This window comes from Hyla sarda, chromosome 6 (assembly GCF_029499605.1).
Source record: "Hyla sarda isolate aHylSar1 chromosome 6, aHylSar1.hap1, whole genome shotgun sequence".
Lineage (NCBI taxonomy): Eukaryota > Metazoa > Chordata > Amphibia > Anura > Hylidae > Hyla > Hyla sarda.
Window position 1 is genome coordinate 112,288,850 of NC_079194.1, and position 14,517 is coordinate 112,303,366.

The 14,517-nt window shown below is 42.7% G+C and overlaps 1 protein-coding gene across 4 annotated transcripts in view; it reads left to right on the forward strand.

The window, feature by feature from the left end:
* Nucleotides 1–14,517, forward strand: part of BRPF1 (bromodomain and PHD finger containing 1) — a 50,838-nt gene that overhangs the window by 2,667 nt on the left and 33,654 nt on the right. For 3 of the 4 annotated variants that reach the window (XM_056524695.1, XM_056524694.1, XM_056524693.1), the window contains exons 2-5: nt 824–1,432; nt 2,807–3,766; nt 10,808–10,964; nt 12,294–12,389. In XM_056524695.1, coding sequence (XP_056380670.1) covers nt 834–1,432; nt 2,807–3,766; nt 10,808–10,964; nt 12,294–12,389 — 1,812 coding nt within the window. In that variant the 5' untranslated portion in view covers nt 824–833. The remainder of the gene's footprint in view (nt 1–823; nt 1,433–2,806; nt 3,767–10,807; nt 10,965–12,293; nt 12,390–14,517) is intronic. The other variant, XM_056524697.1, reaches the window with a different exon arrangement.

Genomic DNA, 14,517 nt, shown 5'->3' on the forward strand with positions numbered 1-14,517 from the left:
CTGTTTAACTTTCTGGCACCAGTTGATTTAAATAAAAAAATTTTTTCCATGGGAGTACCCCTTTAAACCTGTAGTTGGTTGCACTAGTCACATTGGTGTACGGTCACATGATTATTGTAGCAGGTGTAGAAAGACAGATAGGTACTACTGGAGCTTTGGGGAATTTAACAAGTGGGTATTGTTTGTCCATTTATACAAATTTATTACTCCCAGACAGCTCCTTTTTAAAAGATTATTTTCAAACCAGACCTTTATGGCATATCCACCGGATTACTGTCTTCTCCCCTATCCCTATAACATGGTCATTCAGTTTGGCAGAATCTATACTCTTTATCTCCAGAGGATTAGGGTTTATTTAGTCCAGGGCTACACTGCAACTTTTTAGACTGCTACAAATGTTTTAACTATTTACTTAGTTCCAATTTTGTGGACTGCAGCTGTCATTCAATAGGTAGTCAATCATGTAGCGTCACAAAAAGTCGCATTGTAGCCCTAGCCTTAGAATGTAGACAAGGGGTTGAAAATGTACCAACATGCTTAGCTTTTGTTTCTCCCATCATGAGAGGTTGGGAATTGCCATAGATAGGATGTTGTTGGCAAATACGAATTTAAATCTGCCAGTCTAGATCCACCATGAAGAATCTGGCTTAGTGGGTGAGAATTGCACAATAAAATGATTTTGCCTGTGCACATTCTCACGTTGTTTGCTGTAGGTTATAAACATTTCTGGCCTGTAAAAGATCACTAGATTATTCACTCATACTGTAAAAAGTAATTGCATTTCCCATTAATTGTCACTGACATGCTACATGTTTCATTGCAGATGTAACATAATGGGTGTGGACTTTGATGTCAAGACATTTTGCCACAACTTGAGGGCCACTAAACCTCCTTATGAATGTCCAGTAGAAACCTGCAGAAGGATCTATAAAAGCTACAGTGGAATAGAATACCACCTTTACCATTATGACCATGACAACCCACCACTCCAGCAACATACTCCCATCAGAAAATCCAAAAAGAAGGGGCGGCAGCCTCGCTCCGCCAACAAACAATCGCCTACTCACTCTGAGTTATCGCAGTCACCCCCCCGAGAGGTGATGACATATGCCCAGGCCCAACGGTTAGTTGAAGTTGAGCTGCATGGAAGGGTTCACCGGATAAGTATCTTGGACAATCTGGATGTAGTTTCAGAAGATGATGACGTTCCTGAGGAGGCCCCCGAGAATGGGAGCAATAAAGAGAACAATGAGACTCCCACAGCAACGCCTAAATCTGGAAAACATAAGAACAAGGAAAAGAGAAAAGACTCGAACCATCACCATCACCACAGCTCTACCACTGGTGCTACGCCAAAACTTCCTGAGGTAATCTACCGGGAGCTGGACCAGGACACACCAGATGCTCCTGCTCGTCCTTCTTCTTATTACAGGTAATTTCAAACTTTCTTTTTTGTTGATGGTTAAAGAGGTTTGCTACCTGCTGGTGGTATGTTACCAGATCTCCTTAAGGTATTTCCAGGCACAAGTACTGTACAGGTATAGGAAATATAGCAATGCCGAAGTGTTTTATATTGTTTCCCTCTGAGAAGGTTGCTTATCTTTATCCCTGTGGAAGGTAGCTTCATTAACTTTTGAGCTTTGCTTAACCAGAAGACAATGCAAGGGAAAGTTTAAGGGGTATTCTCATCTTGACATTTGACACTTCCATAGACTATGCTAAAAATACCGAACAGTGTTAAGTCCCAACTCTGAGACTCCATTCTATCTTGATAATGAGGGTCACCTCTCTGGTCTGCTTGTGGTGGCTGGGAATCCAAAAACAGCCCAGTGTGTAATTTTACAAACTCTACATAACTTCGATAGAGGTAATTGGTTGACAAGTCACAGACTGTTTTTGGTATCCTGGCCACCTCCAGCCTCTGCAAATAGGCTGGAGAGGAAGAGGCATTATTCTTGAGATATTTACAGGTCTATGAAGATAGCAAATCCTGTACATATGCCTTAAATGTTAAGATAAAAATATCTCTAAATCGTACGTTCACATCTGCATTGGAGACTCTACTGCGTGTTTCATAACTAAAGAAATCACAATAGATGCTGATGAACTCCATTAAAAGTCAGCAGGTCCGTTTGGTGTCCATATATATTAAAGGGGTACTCTGTCACTAAGACATCTTATCACCTATGGTAGATCCCGGGGGTCCCCAGCAGCGGGACCCCGACGATCTGACATCTTATAGGATAGGGGATAAGTTGTCTAGGGGCAGAGTACCCCTTTAATTGCAAATCCATTGGAGTTGCCTGACTCAGTGTAAGGCAACCACTGCATCTAGGTAGATGTTGAGAGAAGAGGTACGTACGTTTGTCTATTTATCTCTATTGTAGTGTGTGGTGATTGAAGAGCCAGTCTGTTAGGCTATTGCCATAACCATATTAAACTTATAGCTGCCCATGGGGCGCTGCAAACTACATAGACAAACTATCTTCTACAGAAACTTCTGGTCAAGCAAATGCCTAATTTGTTGCTTTACCACTTTTGTATAAAATAGTTTTAAAATCAACTTAAATAATAAGAACCCCCTTGCATGTGTTCCTAATACTGTTATGATTATTGTAAGTTGGCTTGTTATGTTAAGAAGAACAATTATTAGGTTAAATGTTATGTTTTAGTGCATTTACATTATGTTAATAATTTTCTCTTGATATAAAGAATATTTTTCTCCAGGTTGGAGAAATCATAATTCTTCTTAGGATGTCTGCTGATTTGTTTGCTTTTGGCTATTTTTCCTCCTCTGCCTTTCAAGGTACATTGAGAAGTCTGCAGAAGAGATGGATGAAGAAGTTGAATACGATATGGACGAGGAGGATTACATCTGGCTCGACATAATGAATGAACGGCGAAAGACTGAAAGCGTCAACTCCATCCCACAGGAGATCTTTGAGTACCTAATGGACCGACTGGAAAAGGAGTCATACTTTGAGAGCCACAACAAAGGGGACCCAAACGCATTAATAGATGAGGATGCAGTGTGCTGTATCTGCAATGATGGGGAATGTCAGAACAGCAATGTTATATTGTTTTGTGACATGTGTAACCTTGCTGTGCACCAGGAGTGCTATGGGGTGCCTTACATCCCTGAGGGACAGTGGCTTTGCAGGAGGTGTCTCCAGTCACCTTCCAGAGCGGTAGATTGCGCACTGTGCCCAAACAAAGGAGGCGCATTTAAGCAGACGGATGATGGCCGCTGGGCCCATGTGGTCTGCGCTCTCTGGATCCCTGAGGTTTGTTTTGCTAACACAGTCTTCTTAGAACCTATAGACAGCATTGAACATATTCCACCAGCACGCTGGAAGCTTACATGCTATATCTGCAAACAGCGTGGCTCGGGAGCTTGTATACAGTGTCACAAAGCAAACTGTTACACAGCATTTCATGTTACTTGTGCTCAGCAGGCTGGACTTTACATGAAAATGGAACCTGTGCGGGAAACAGGAGCCAACGGCACTTCCTTCAGTGTACGCAAAACAGCCTACTGTGATATCCACACACCCCCTGGTTCTGTATGTAAACTCCCTGCCCTCTCCCATAGTGAAGGAGAGGATGAAGATGATGAAGACGATGATGAGGGAAAAGTTTGGAGTTCGGAAAAAGTGAAGAAGGCAAAAGCAAAGTCAAGGATTAAAATGAAAAAAGCTCGGAAAATCCTTGCAGAAAAAAGAGCTGCTGCCCCAGTTGTTTCAGTTCCTTGCATTCCCCCACACAGGTAAATACTTGACTGTGACAGTATATGAGAAATTACAGATAAGCCTTGATGATGTCACTTAGCTTTCCTGTTTAACCCCTAAGTGACAAATTATGTGTTTTTATCGAGGTTACTTAGGGGCCTTAGGCTTTTGATGTGAGCCAGAAGCATGGCTGTATACATTGCCTGGCTGCATAATGCTGACATATTCACTGGTGAAAGGCCCAATGTAGGACTAAGTTTAATAACTCTCCCCACAATAAAAAAGCTAAAGTTGCCCTTTAGAATTTTTAAATTTTTTTATCAGAAGGTTTGCATAAAATAATTTGAAGACTACCTGTCACTAAACTAAACTTTAAATATATTGTTCCTTGTGTAATTATAAGACACTTTGCTATTTACTTGCTGTTAAAATTCTCAACCTTTAAATGTTTTTAATGTGATTGAAAAAATGGCCACTGGGTGGCTCTGTTCTTTTCCCTGAGCAGGTCACAGTTTGGTCTGCTCCCGGCCTAGCAGGAGACCAAACTCAGGAAGTGCATGCGGGGCATGGCGAGGCACAGCTCTCCCTGGCATCAGTGACGTCGCATCTGCTGGGGAATGCCCACTTTGTCGCACAATGTGAGCAAGGGAAAAGGAATGATACAGAGATTTTTAAAGCTCTGATTTTTTTCTTAAAGGCCAGTAGGAGTGTTAGGAGTAGTTAGGGAATATAATCTAAGTTAGTTTAGAAAACAATGACCCCTTGCCGCAGAACGCAGTTAATAAATGGCGCTTCGGCAGGGTTATGAAGCGAGCACAGGAGCTGAGCTTGCATCATACCCGCACGGTCCTGGCTGCTATCAGCAGCCACGACCATGGCTAATACCAGACATCGCTGCTCAGGCCAATGTCTGGCATTGACTCTTTGGCCTGATTAAATTTGATCACAGCGTCTAAAAGTGTGGAGCTGATCTGGACCATCGGGGGGAAAACGCAATGTCCCCATCAGCTGTACGGACAGAGAGAAGCTCTTTTACCTCCTTCCCTGCCGTTCCTATGCTTCAGCCAGCTATTGCAGGCAAGAGCAATGGAGCGCCAATAACACTGATCAATGTTCTCCTATGAAGCACGTTTAATGGTGTTAACTAAAAAAAATACCAAAGTGAAGAATTGCATATTTTTTGTCACTTCTTATACCAGAGAAAAATGAATAAAAAGCGATCAAAAAGTCCCATCAAAACAAAAATAGTATCACTAAAAACTTAAGACCATGCTGCAGAAAATGAGCCTTCATACAAAAATAAAGACGTTATAGTGGTTAGAAGAGGTCAATTTTAAACACAAATTTTCATACACAAATATATAATTTTTTTTAAGAGTAGGAAATTAAAACAAAACCTATAAATTGGGTATCATTCTAATCGTATCGACCTAGAGAATAGAAAGAACATCTAATTTTTACCAAAAAATGCGCTGCGTAGAAATGGAAGCCCCCAAAGGTTGATAAAAAATGTTTTTTTTTCACTGTAAATTTGGTGGTTAAATGAGCGATGTCCCCCTTAAACCATGTCCTTAAGGGGTTAAAGAAACCTAGTTATAATTGGTATTGCCGCATCTATAACAACCCGAACTATAAAAATATATAATTATCTATCCTGCATGGTATAATATAGAAAACCAAAAAATATTTGCAAATAATATTTACTTATCTTCAGACTCAACCAAAAGTCTACTCATATAGAAAAGCAATAGTGCAGCACTCGAAAAAAAACATAGTTACCGTATTTATCGTGGTATACCACGCACCGGCCTATAACACGCACCCTCATTTTACCAAGGATATTTGGGTAAAAAACGTTTTTTACCCAAATATCCATGGTAAAATGAGGGTGCGTGTGTGCGCATGTATACCCCGATACATCCCCAGGAAAGGCAGGGGGAGAGGGGCCGTCGCTGCCCGCTTCTCTCCCCCTGCCTTTCCTGGGGTCTAGAGCCGTGCTGCCGGCCCTTCTCTCCCCCTGACTATCGACGCCGCTGCCCGTTCTGTCCCCCTGACTATCGGTGCTGGCGCCCCATTGCCGGCGCCGATAGCCAGGGGGAGAGAAGCGGCGCCGACAGCCAGGGGAAGAGAAGGGGCAGCGGCACCCATTGCCTCCCCCCATCCCCGGTGGCATAATTACCTGGGTCGGGTCCGCGCTGCTGCAGGCCTCCGGCGTGCGTCCCCTGCATCGTTGCTATGCACGGCGCGGCGCACTGACTTCATGCGCTGCGCCATGCAGCGCATAGCAACGACGAAGGGGACGCACGCCGGAGGCCTGCAGCAGCGCGGACCCGACCCAGGTAATTATTCCACCGGGGATGGGGGGAGGCAACGGGGCAGCGGCGCCGGCAATGGGTGCCCCTTCTCTCCCCCTGGCTATCGGCGGTACCGATAGTCAGGGGGACAGAACGGGCAGCGGCGCCGATAGCCAGGGGGTGAGAAGGGCCGGCAGCAGGGCTCTAGACCCCAGGGAAGGCAGGGGGAGAGAAGCGGGCAGCGACGGCCTCTCTCCCCGTGCCTTTCCTGGGTACGGTATCGGCGTATAACACGCACCTAGAATTTAGGCTAAAAATTTTAGCCTAAAAAGTGCGTGTTATACGCCGATAAATACAGTAATTTATTCTCACGGCATAGCAGCTATGCCGTGAGACAAATAAATTCAGTTTTTTTGTATTTTTGATTGCAGCACTATTGCATATATAGATAGAGAGAGATAGATAGATAGATATATAGATATAGATAGATATAGATATAGATAGATATAGATAGATATAGATATATATATTCAGAAAAGAAAATGATCACAAAATGACATAGCTTAGCAGTAAGTTTAATATTGAAATAAAGAAATTATGTAAATCTTGTCAATCTTTACGTCTGCCACATGACTTTCCACCATTTTTGTGACAGTCAATTAGTCCCAAGTAGATTGGAATTTTAAGTCTTCAGTAATAAAGGTTTGTGATTTAAACAAAAGGTTAAAAAAAATTACAATTTCTAATGGACCCTGGGACCCCCACCAATCTATAGAACTAAGATACCCGCCGATGTCTCTTTGGCTTTCTATCCTGCACAGCAGCACTTAGGCCGTCCACTGTGCTGGGAATTACAGCACAGCCTAATTCAAGTGAATGGTGCTGTGTTGTAGTTCCCAGCATGGCAGCTGGCTTATGGGAAACCCTGCTAAGGTGCTGCAAGTGCTTAGCCAGAATTATGGGGGTCCTGTGAGTTGTCATGAATTGCAATCACTTACTATGATGAGAAAACCCTTTTAATTATATTATCTATCCAGTACTTAAATGCATATATAAAGGGAAAATAATTCAGTTATTGATCTGTTTAATACAATATGAATAGCCAGACGTGTAACCTGTTTGTTTCCATAGCAATGCAGCGCCAGAAATGAAGCTTCACTACAATACATGGTTGCTGTAGTGATTGTCATGACAACCATCATGGGGGAAAAAAAGGGCATTTAACTATTTAGTAGTAGAACTCTTATCTATACCTTGAAGAATGTATGTATTATTCATGTATTGTCCACTGACATTTAGTGCTCTGCAGCAGGTCAGACTCTTCATCAGCACCTGCTGCGGTATCATTTATTCATAAAGCGTTCATTATATCTGCTATTTTTTTTTTTTTTTTGCGCTTCTCCTGATAAGAAAAAAGTGTATTCTTTCAGAATAAGCAACTTTTTCACCTAATACAGGATCTATTCTCCTCAGCAAACCAGCTCAGTGACATTTTTAGGAACACTGGCTCTGGCAGATCTTCTTGGGATCTGCGCCAAATTGTTTGTTTGCATGTGCTGTCTGCTCTAATATAATGGGTAACAAGTAGAATAATGTCCTGGACAAGTGTTGAAAAGTTGTAGAAGTGCGTGTTACCATCCACTGGAGTGTCTCCTTTGGTCTCGGTCCATTGGGGGAGATTTATCAAAACCTGTCCAGAGGAAAAGTTGCTGAGTTGCCCATAGCAACCAATCAGATCACATTTTTCAGAGGCCTTTTCAAAAATGCAAGGAATGTGGTTGCTATGGGCAACTCGGCAGCGTCTCCTCTGGACAGGTTTTGATAAATCTCCTCCATTGTCATATCTGCATTGAACTGAAGACAGAACTGTCATACTGGATGCTACACTTACTTGTACAGGGGAAAATTGGTGCATTTGCCCATAACAACCAATCAGATTTAAAAAAAATGGCTAACTGCTTTACTTCTCCTGCACATGTTGTTTTGATAAATCTCACACTATATACTTAGCAACCAGTCTCTCTTTTTTTTGGCATTCACTACTGGAAGCTTAAAATATATGTCCTGTGTCAAGCTGCCTATACATTGCAGTAGGGCTTCAAATGTAATAATGCATTCATACCTTAAGTTAGATTTAAGGGTGCTTTGTATCCATTTTAAAAAGCTTTTGTAAGACGTCCAGGACCGTCGGAGAGGAGGGGGTCCAGGCGCTCTCTCCACTTACGTCATGGTGTGTATTACAGGATGAGCCGCTGTGCATGGGACAGATGTTGTGGCTGCACCTTGGGCCCCACCATCTGTCCTGGACACCTTACAAAAGCTTTTCTTATACATATAAAGCACCTTCAAATCCCACTAAAGATGTGACCGAGTTATACATTTAAAGCCCTACTGCAATTATTTGTTATAAAAATGTAGTGTTTTCAGGATACTTTACATATTATTAGGGTTAAAATACATGACACAAATGCAGGTACAGGGAATGTGATAGAATAAATTGTAGGCTGATGTAATGGGAGAGAAAGCCTGCCCATAAGGGTTGGCAATCTATAAGGGAGGGGAAACGGTAGGTGGGGGGGCCAGCTGGTCATCTATGAGAAGTTAAGGAAGTAGCCGTTCCCAGTGCAGTGGCAACAGGGTTATTGCAGATCGTAGGCTTTCTTGAAGAAATGGGTTTTCATTTTGCTTTTGAAGGTCTTGATGGTGGAAAAGAGCCGAATGTGTCGGGGTAGAAAGTTCCAGTGTATATGGGAAGCACGGAGAAATCTAATATATGGTTGTGTGAGGTGCGGACAAGAGGAGAGCTTGTGTGGAGGCCTTAAGAGGATCGGAGATTACATTAGGGGCGGGGATGGGGAAAAGGGTCAGAGATATGTGGAGGGCACAGGTTGTGGACGGCCTGGTATGTCATGGTAAGCAGCTTATACTGAATTTGTTGGGCAATGGTTACCAGTGAAGGAGGAGATAAGTGGATTAGTCAGGCAGCAGAGTTGAGGATGGAGGGGAGCAATTGTGTTCAATGGAAGGCCACATTGTAGGATGTTGAAGTAATTTAAATGGGAGATCAGGGAATGTACCAATAGTTTAGTTGAAGAATGAGCGGATTCAAGAAATCTTTTTGAGGTGGAAGCGGCAGGAGGTAGTTATAATCTGGATGTGCAGTTAAAAAGACAGATCAGAATTGCAGGTGACCCCCTTGGAAGGGAGCGAAATGGGGAGTGAGTGTAACCATTGACTGCGATTGTTAAATCAGGCGGGGATAGAGCAAATTAGGAAAAAGATAATGGTGAAGATTTATCATAACCTGTGTGAAGAAAAAATTCACCAGTTGCCCACAGCAACCAATCAGATCACTTTTTTTTTTTTAGACGTGAGGGAGCACAGAGGAGCGCTATCAGACAGGCGAGAGCACAGAGGAGCGCTATCAGACAGGCGAGAGCACAGAGGAGCGCTATCAGACAGGCGAGAGCACAGAGGAGCGCTATCAGACAGGAGAGAGCACAGAGGAGCACTGTCAGACAGGAGAGCACAGAGGAGCGCTATCAGACAGGAGAGAGCACAGAGGAGCGCTATCAGACAGGAGAGAGCACAGAGGAGCGCTATCAGACAGGAGGGAGCCCAGAGGAGCGCTGTCAGACAGGAGGGAGCCCAGAGGAGCGCTGTCAGACAGGAGGGAGCCCAGAGGAGCACTATCAGACAGGAGAGAGCACAGAGGAGCGCTATCAGACAGGAGGGAGCCCAGAGGAGCGCTATCAGACAGGAGGGAGCCCAGAGGAGTTCTAGCCCACCCTCACTTACTGGACTTTGTCCATGCGTGTGCTTCAGCTTGGACAAAGCCATGATTTTATAAGCCATGATCTCTATAATAAGGAAATAACATTTTCTTATGAAGTATATTAGAAACATATAAAACATTTTTGCATCTGACAGTCTCCATTTAAATTGGGTGTCAGGAGACATAAGCTATAGACTTGGGGTGCTGTTGCTGAGACGGCTTTGATGGCATAGCCATGTAAGAGAGTCTTTGGGGAAGATGTATGGTCCTTCCAGGGTAAACAGTGGTTATAATTTTAGAATTAGCTCCTTAAATTTATTAGTGGGTGTTTTTTAAGCTTTGTTATAAGTTTCTGAGTTGCCCTCTTCTAGTTACCTGTCTTTGAGAAATATTTATAACCCGTATTACTGCCATTGCTACACGCCAGGCTGATAAGGGGGTCTGCTGCCTGGTTATGGTCTCCTTTAGCATAATAATCCGTGTGCCTGAAATGACTGTGCACCTTCCTCCTGCATGTTTCCATTCTTATTTTCCCTCTTTGGTGTCGCACGACACCAAATATACAGTATGGCTGTGTGTGGCTGACAGCACCCTGATTGTGCATTGTGACATGGCAGCACCTACATACCTGAATGATATTGTTGGAGGGGCTGTGACATGATTACCTCAAATAAAAACTTTCTTCTGGCTTCTTAACATCTATGAATGTCATTCCTTTTTTCTGCATCCTGGGGATTTTAACCCTTGAATTCTCCAGAAGAATGTATGTGACGCCTATGCTAGTTATACTTGCATGTAGCCTTTTTGTTTCCACCTGATCTAGTTACTGTGTTAAAACTTCCGGATTGTTACACATTGTGAGCCATTACAAGTCTATACAATATAGAGGCCACATTTGTAGAATACTTGGAAAGCCCAATGCTTTAGTATAGTAGGCTAAATATATCCTAACATGCCTGTTGATGGAGATTTTCTATCTAATATGGCTACATATTTTCTTTTTCTTACAGACTCAGTAAGATCACCAATTGCCTAACCATACAGCGGAAGAGCCAGTTCATGCAGAGGTTGCACAGCTACTGGACATTAAAAAGACAATCCCGCAACGGTGTGCCCTTGTTGCGCCGATTACAGACGCATTTACAGTCTCAAAGGAACTGTGAACAGGTCAGAATGCAGTGAGGTGTTTTTATTGCATTTTGCAGCAATTGACAGGATTTGGAAAGACAGAACCCTGGCTGGTGAAGCATAGATTGACTGTAACTATATGCTTCCACCACAGACCTAAGCATCCCCAGTATTGTTCCCCTGTTATGCCTCTGAGAGGCAGTCGCTGGCACGTGGAGGGGCTGGGGATTTTTTTTATATGATCAGCTGTGTACTGCTTTTGCATGGCTTACAGAAAGGTGCAGAGAATCTGCTAAATCTTCAGTGTCTATTTTCCTCATCTGACATTTACATTTTGCAGCAACTTGCAGGAGCAATCTCTAGTGTTTTTATTTATTTTTATTTTTTTATCTTCATTTTTTAATTGCCCACAAAATATGAATAAAAAAATCACCAGTAAATATAATTCATTGAGTTGTCCTCTTCTGTGGAATTGCTAAAAATTTGGATTCAGCTGTTTGTTAGTTATCTTTGATTCTAGGAAAGCTGAGTGTGTTCCTGCTTTCCCAGTTTTCCGAATGCTAAAGGTAACCTGTCATCACTTTCTTGCTGCCTAAATTAAATCATCTAGGTGATCCCCAGTGGCTTTTACCTGCCCTGCCGGCCTTGATTGACAAATCTCTACCTATCAGGGAGAGATCTATCAGTTAAGGCTGGTGGAGTAGGGCAGCATAAAAAGGATGTCCGGTTCCTTTTTACTCATGTCGGTTATACAAACCTTCAGGGTTGTAGCTATAGTATTGCGTAGCTTGTCAGGGTAGCCATTTGGGGGTCTCTGGGAAAGCAGATTGATAATTCTGAGGGCATATGTATATATATAACACAGCCATATTAATTGTCACTCAGCTTTCCCAGAAACAGGTATAGCTATGAAATAGCTGAATAAAATTTTAAGCAACTTTATAGGGAAGGCCTTATGAAAACTTTTATTTACTGGGGACTTTTTAAATTAAAGAGATTCCAATCTTCAGTATTTGTAGCATATATAGTCATGATAGCCTAATAGTTGCAGACAGGAGGGGTTTAGGACACCCTGTATTCCCCTAGTATTTATTGGAGAACTGTCCATACCTCTATGTGGCTTTCTTCATTAAAGTCTGTGGGAATTACTGAAAGAGCTAAGTGTGAGGATATGCCATACATGTTTGAGATAATAATACCCCCTGGATCAACAATTGTAAGAAAAATGTTTAGTATGTTTGTTGGGCTGAGAGGCCATATAGAATCTTTTAGCTGACCCGTGCAACTTACCCTTATGTAGAAAATAAAAAGGTCTTATGGATGGATCAGTCAAGAGCAGATAAATAAAAGCGTTTACTCTCTCAATAGGAGATGAAGTGGAGAATACCTAAATCTGATGATCTCTCTGTCCACCCGGGGGCAGTGTCTAAATCAAACGATGAGAAGGGGGACCAGACAATGAAGGTGATTATAAGGTGGCTGCACTGCAGTGATAGTCTTCTGAGTTGCATTGACTTGTCATATGTTTTCTCTGCGCCCTGATACATAGTTCAGTGATTTATGTATAGTATAGGTGTACAGTCTTTATACATCAGTCTTCTAAAAAGTCCAGCCTTCTGAAAAAATACACAGTAATAATTAGTTAAATAGCCTTTGAACACACATATTTGTATTCATTTAAAAATGGTCGTCATGCTGCATCCTAAAGTGCTAGCCCCATACTTATATTTCCCATTCCTCCTAGTCTTACATATATACATATTTAATGAATGGAAATATTTGCAAGGTGTAAACATATCAGACATTTCTTGTATAGTAAGCCAATCCCGTGTGACAGGTAAAATCAGAACAGGCATTCAACTTTTAGGGTGTCAACAAGAATGTTTCAATTCACTGACAGCAAGCAGAGATGTCAGAGTTGGTAAACAAATTCAAAGTATCAGACACACGTTTCATTATACAACTCAGGGAAATCAGAGCATGAATTCAATAAGGCCAGAAAAGAACCTGTATATAGGCAGACTCTGCCTTTATATGGAGGTGTTAAAGGAGTTCTCCACTGCCCTGTCTTCCGGAGCTCCGCTCGCAGCGTCCGGAAGTTTATTACTCCGAACGCTGTGTGCGGGCTTCCGTGTTCGAGGCCGCCCCCTCGTGACGTCATGCCCGCCTCCTCAATGAAAGTCTATGGGAAGGGGGCGTGACAGTGGTCGCGCCCCCTTCCCATAGACTTTCGTTGAGGGGGCGGGCGTGATGTCACGAGGGGGCGGCCTCGAACACGGAAGCCCGCACACAGCGTTCGGAGTAATAAACTTCCGGACGCTGCGAGCGGAGCTCCGGAAGACAGGGCATTGGAGAACCCCTTTAAGAGGGTGCACTGATTCTGAGAGTTGAGAGGAAAAATGACTACTTAAATTGGACTACATTTCTCTGTATAATATATTGCCCCTTTTTTCTCAGACCCCTTCCAAATATAAAGTGAGATGACATTACTATTTTTATTGATGCAGCATCAATCTTGACCTTCTGTTTATGTGGTTTTCCAAACATGGACAAAAAGTAGACACGGGGACACCAACCCCACCACTTACGATCTCTAAATTGGAGCTCCGACTCTTCCCACTGAATGGCGCGATTGGGTAGGCACACACTTCAATTATTGTCTGTGGGAGTGCTGGAGATACCAGAGCGATGTACTCTAGTATCCCTGGAGCTCCTATAGACAATGATTAGGGTAAATGCACACCTTGTGCTATACTCAGTGGGGAGATTCGGGGGCTGTTCTTGAGATTGCTGAGAGAGGAGGGGGTGTCCCAGAGGTTGAAATTAGTGCAGTGATCAGCTGATCGCCACCGGTTTGACTCAGAAAACTCCAGAAATCTGCGATGCCTACAGGTAAAATCTAGTATTCCAGTGTGTTATGCATAATGTAGAGACAACAGTCCTCAGAGCTTTTGTGTACTTAAACTTATTTTTTTGCGGATATATGGTTCATTATCTCGAGCCCAAGTGTCCTTATTATTGCAGTTAGCTGTAGTGGATGGATATTGTCACCACTGTACTGATTATACTGCAGCAAGCCAGCCTGAAGAAGGGTGATCCATATATGTGACTGTGGAAAACAAGTATTATTTGCAGGAAAGCTCTGTGTTGTCTCTACTTTATGGTGTTTGCAGGAGGTGTTGCTGTTCATTTCCAGGTATTTATATCATGCATGGAATGTTTGGCATAGGTAAGCAGGGGGACTCCAAAGGTTTTTTTTGTAAATAATATCAATTATTCTAATAGAAAGGGGTTGTCCTATTGAGATCGCCCTGGGTATTGCCCAGAATTACATGGCTTATTCTTTATAAGCATTTACGTAGTATCAAATGTGTTTTCCATTTATAAGATCACTTTCCTTTTTTTATGAACACTTTGGGGAGCGGGGTTCATCATTCCGCGCACCAGTGCAGAGGGGCAAGATTGCACCAAAATTTTATTTTATTTTATTAAATTTTTTTTTTGCACAAAAACTTGCCAGAATTTTGCCACTCTGCCTTGGTGCACAAAAAGATGAATTCTTTTTTTTTATGACCATATCTCTCTTGCCAAT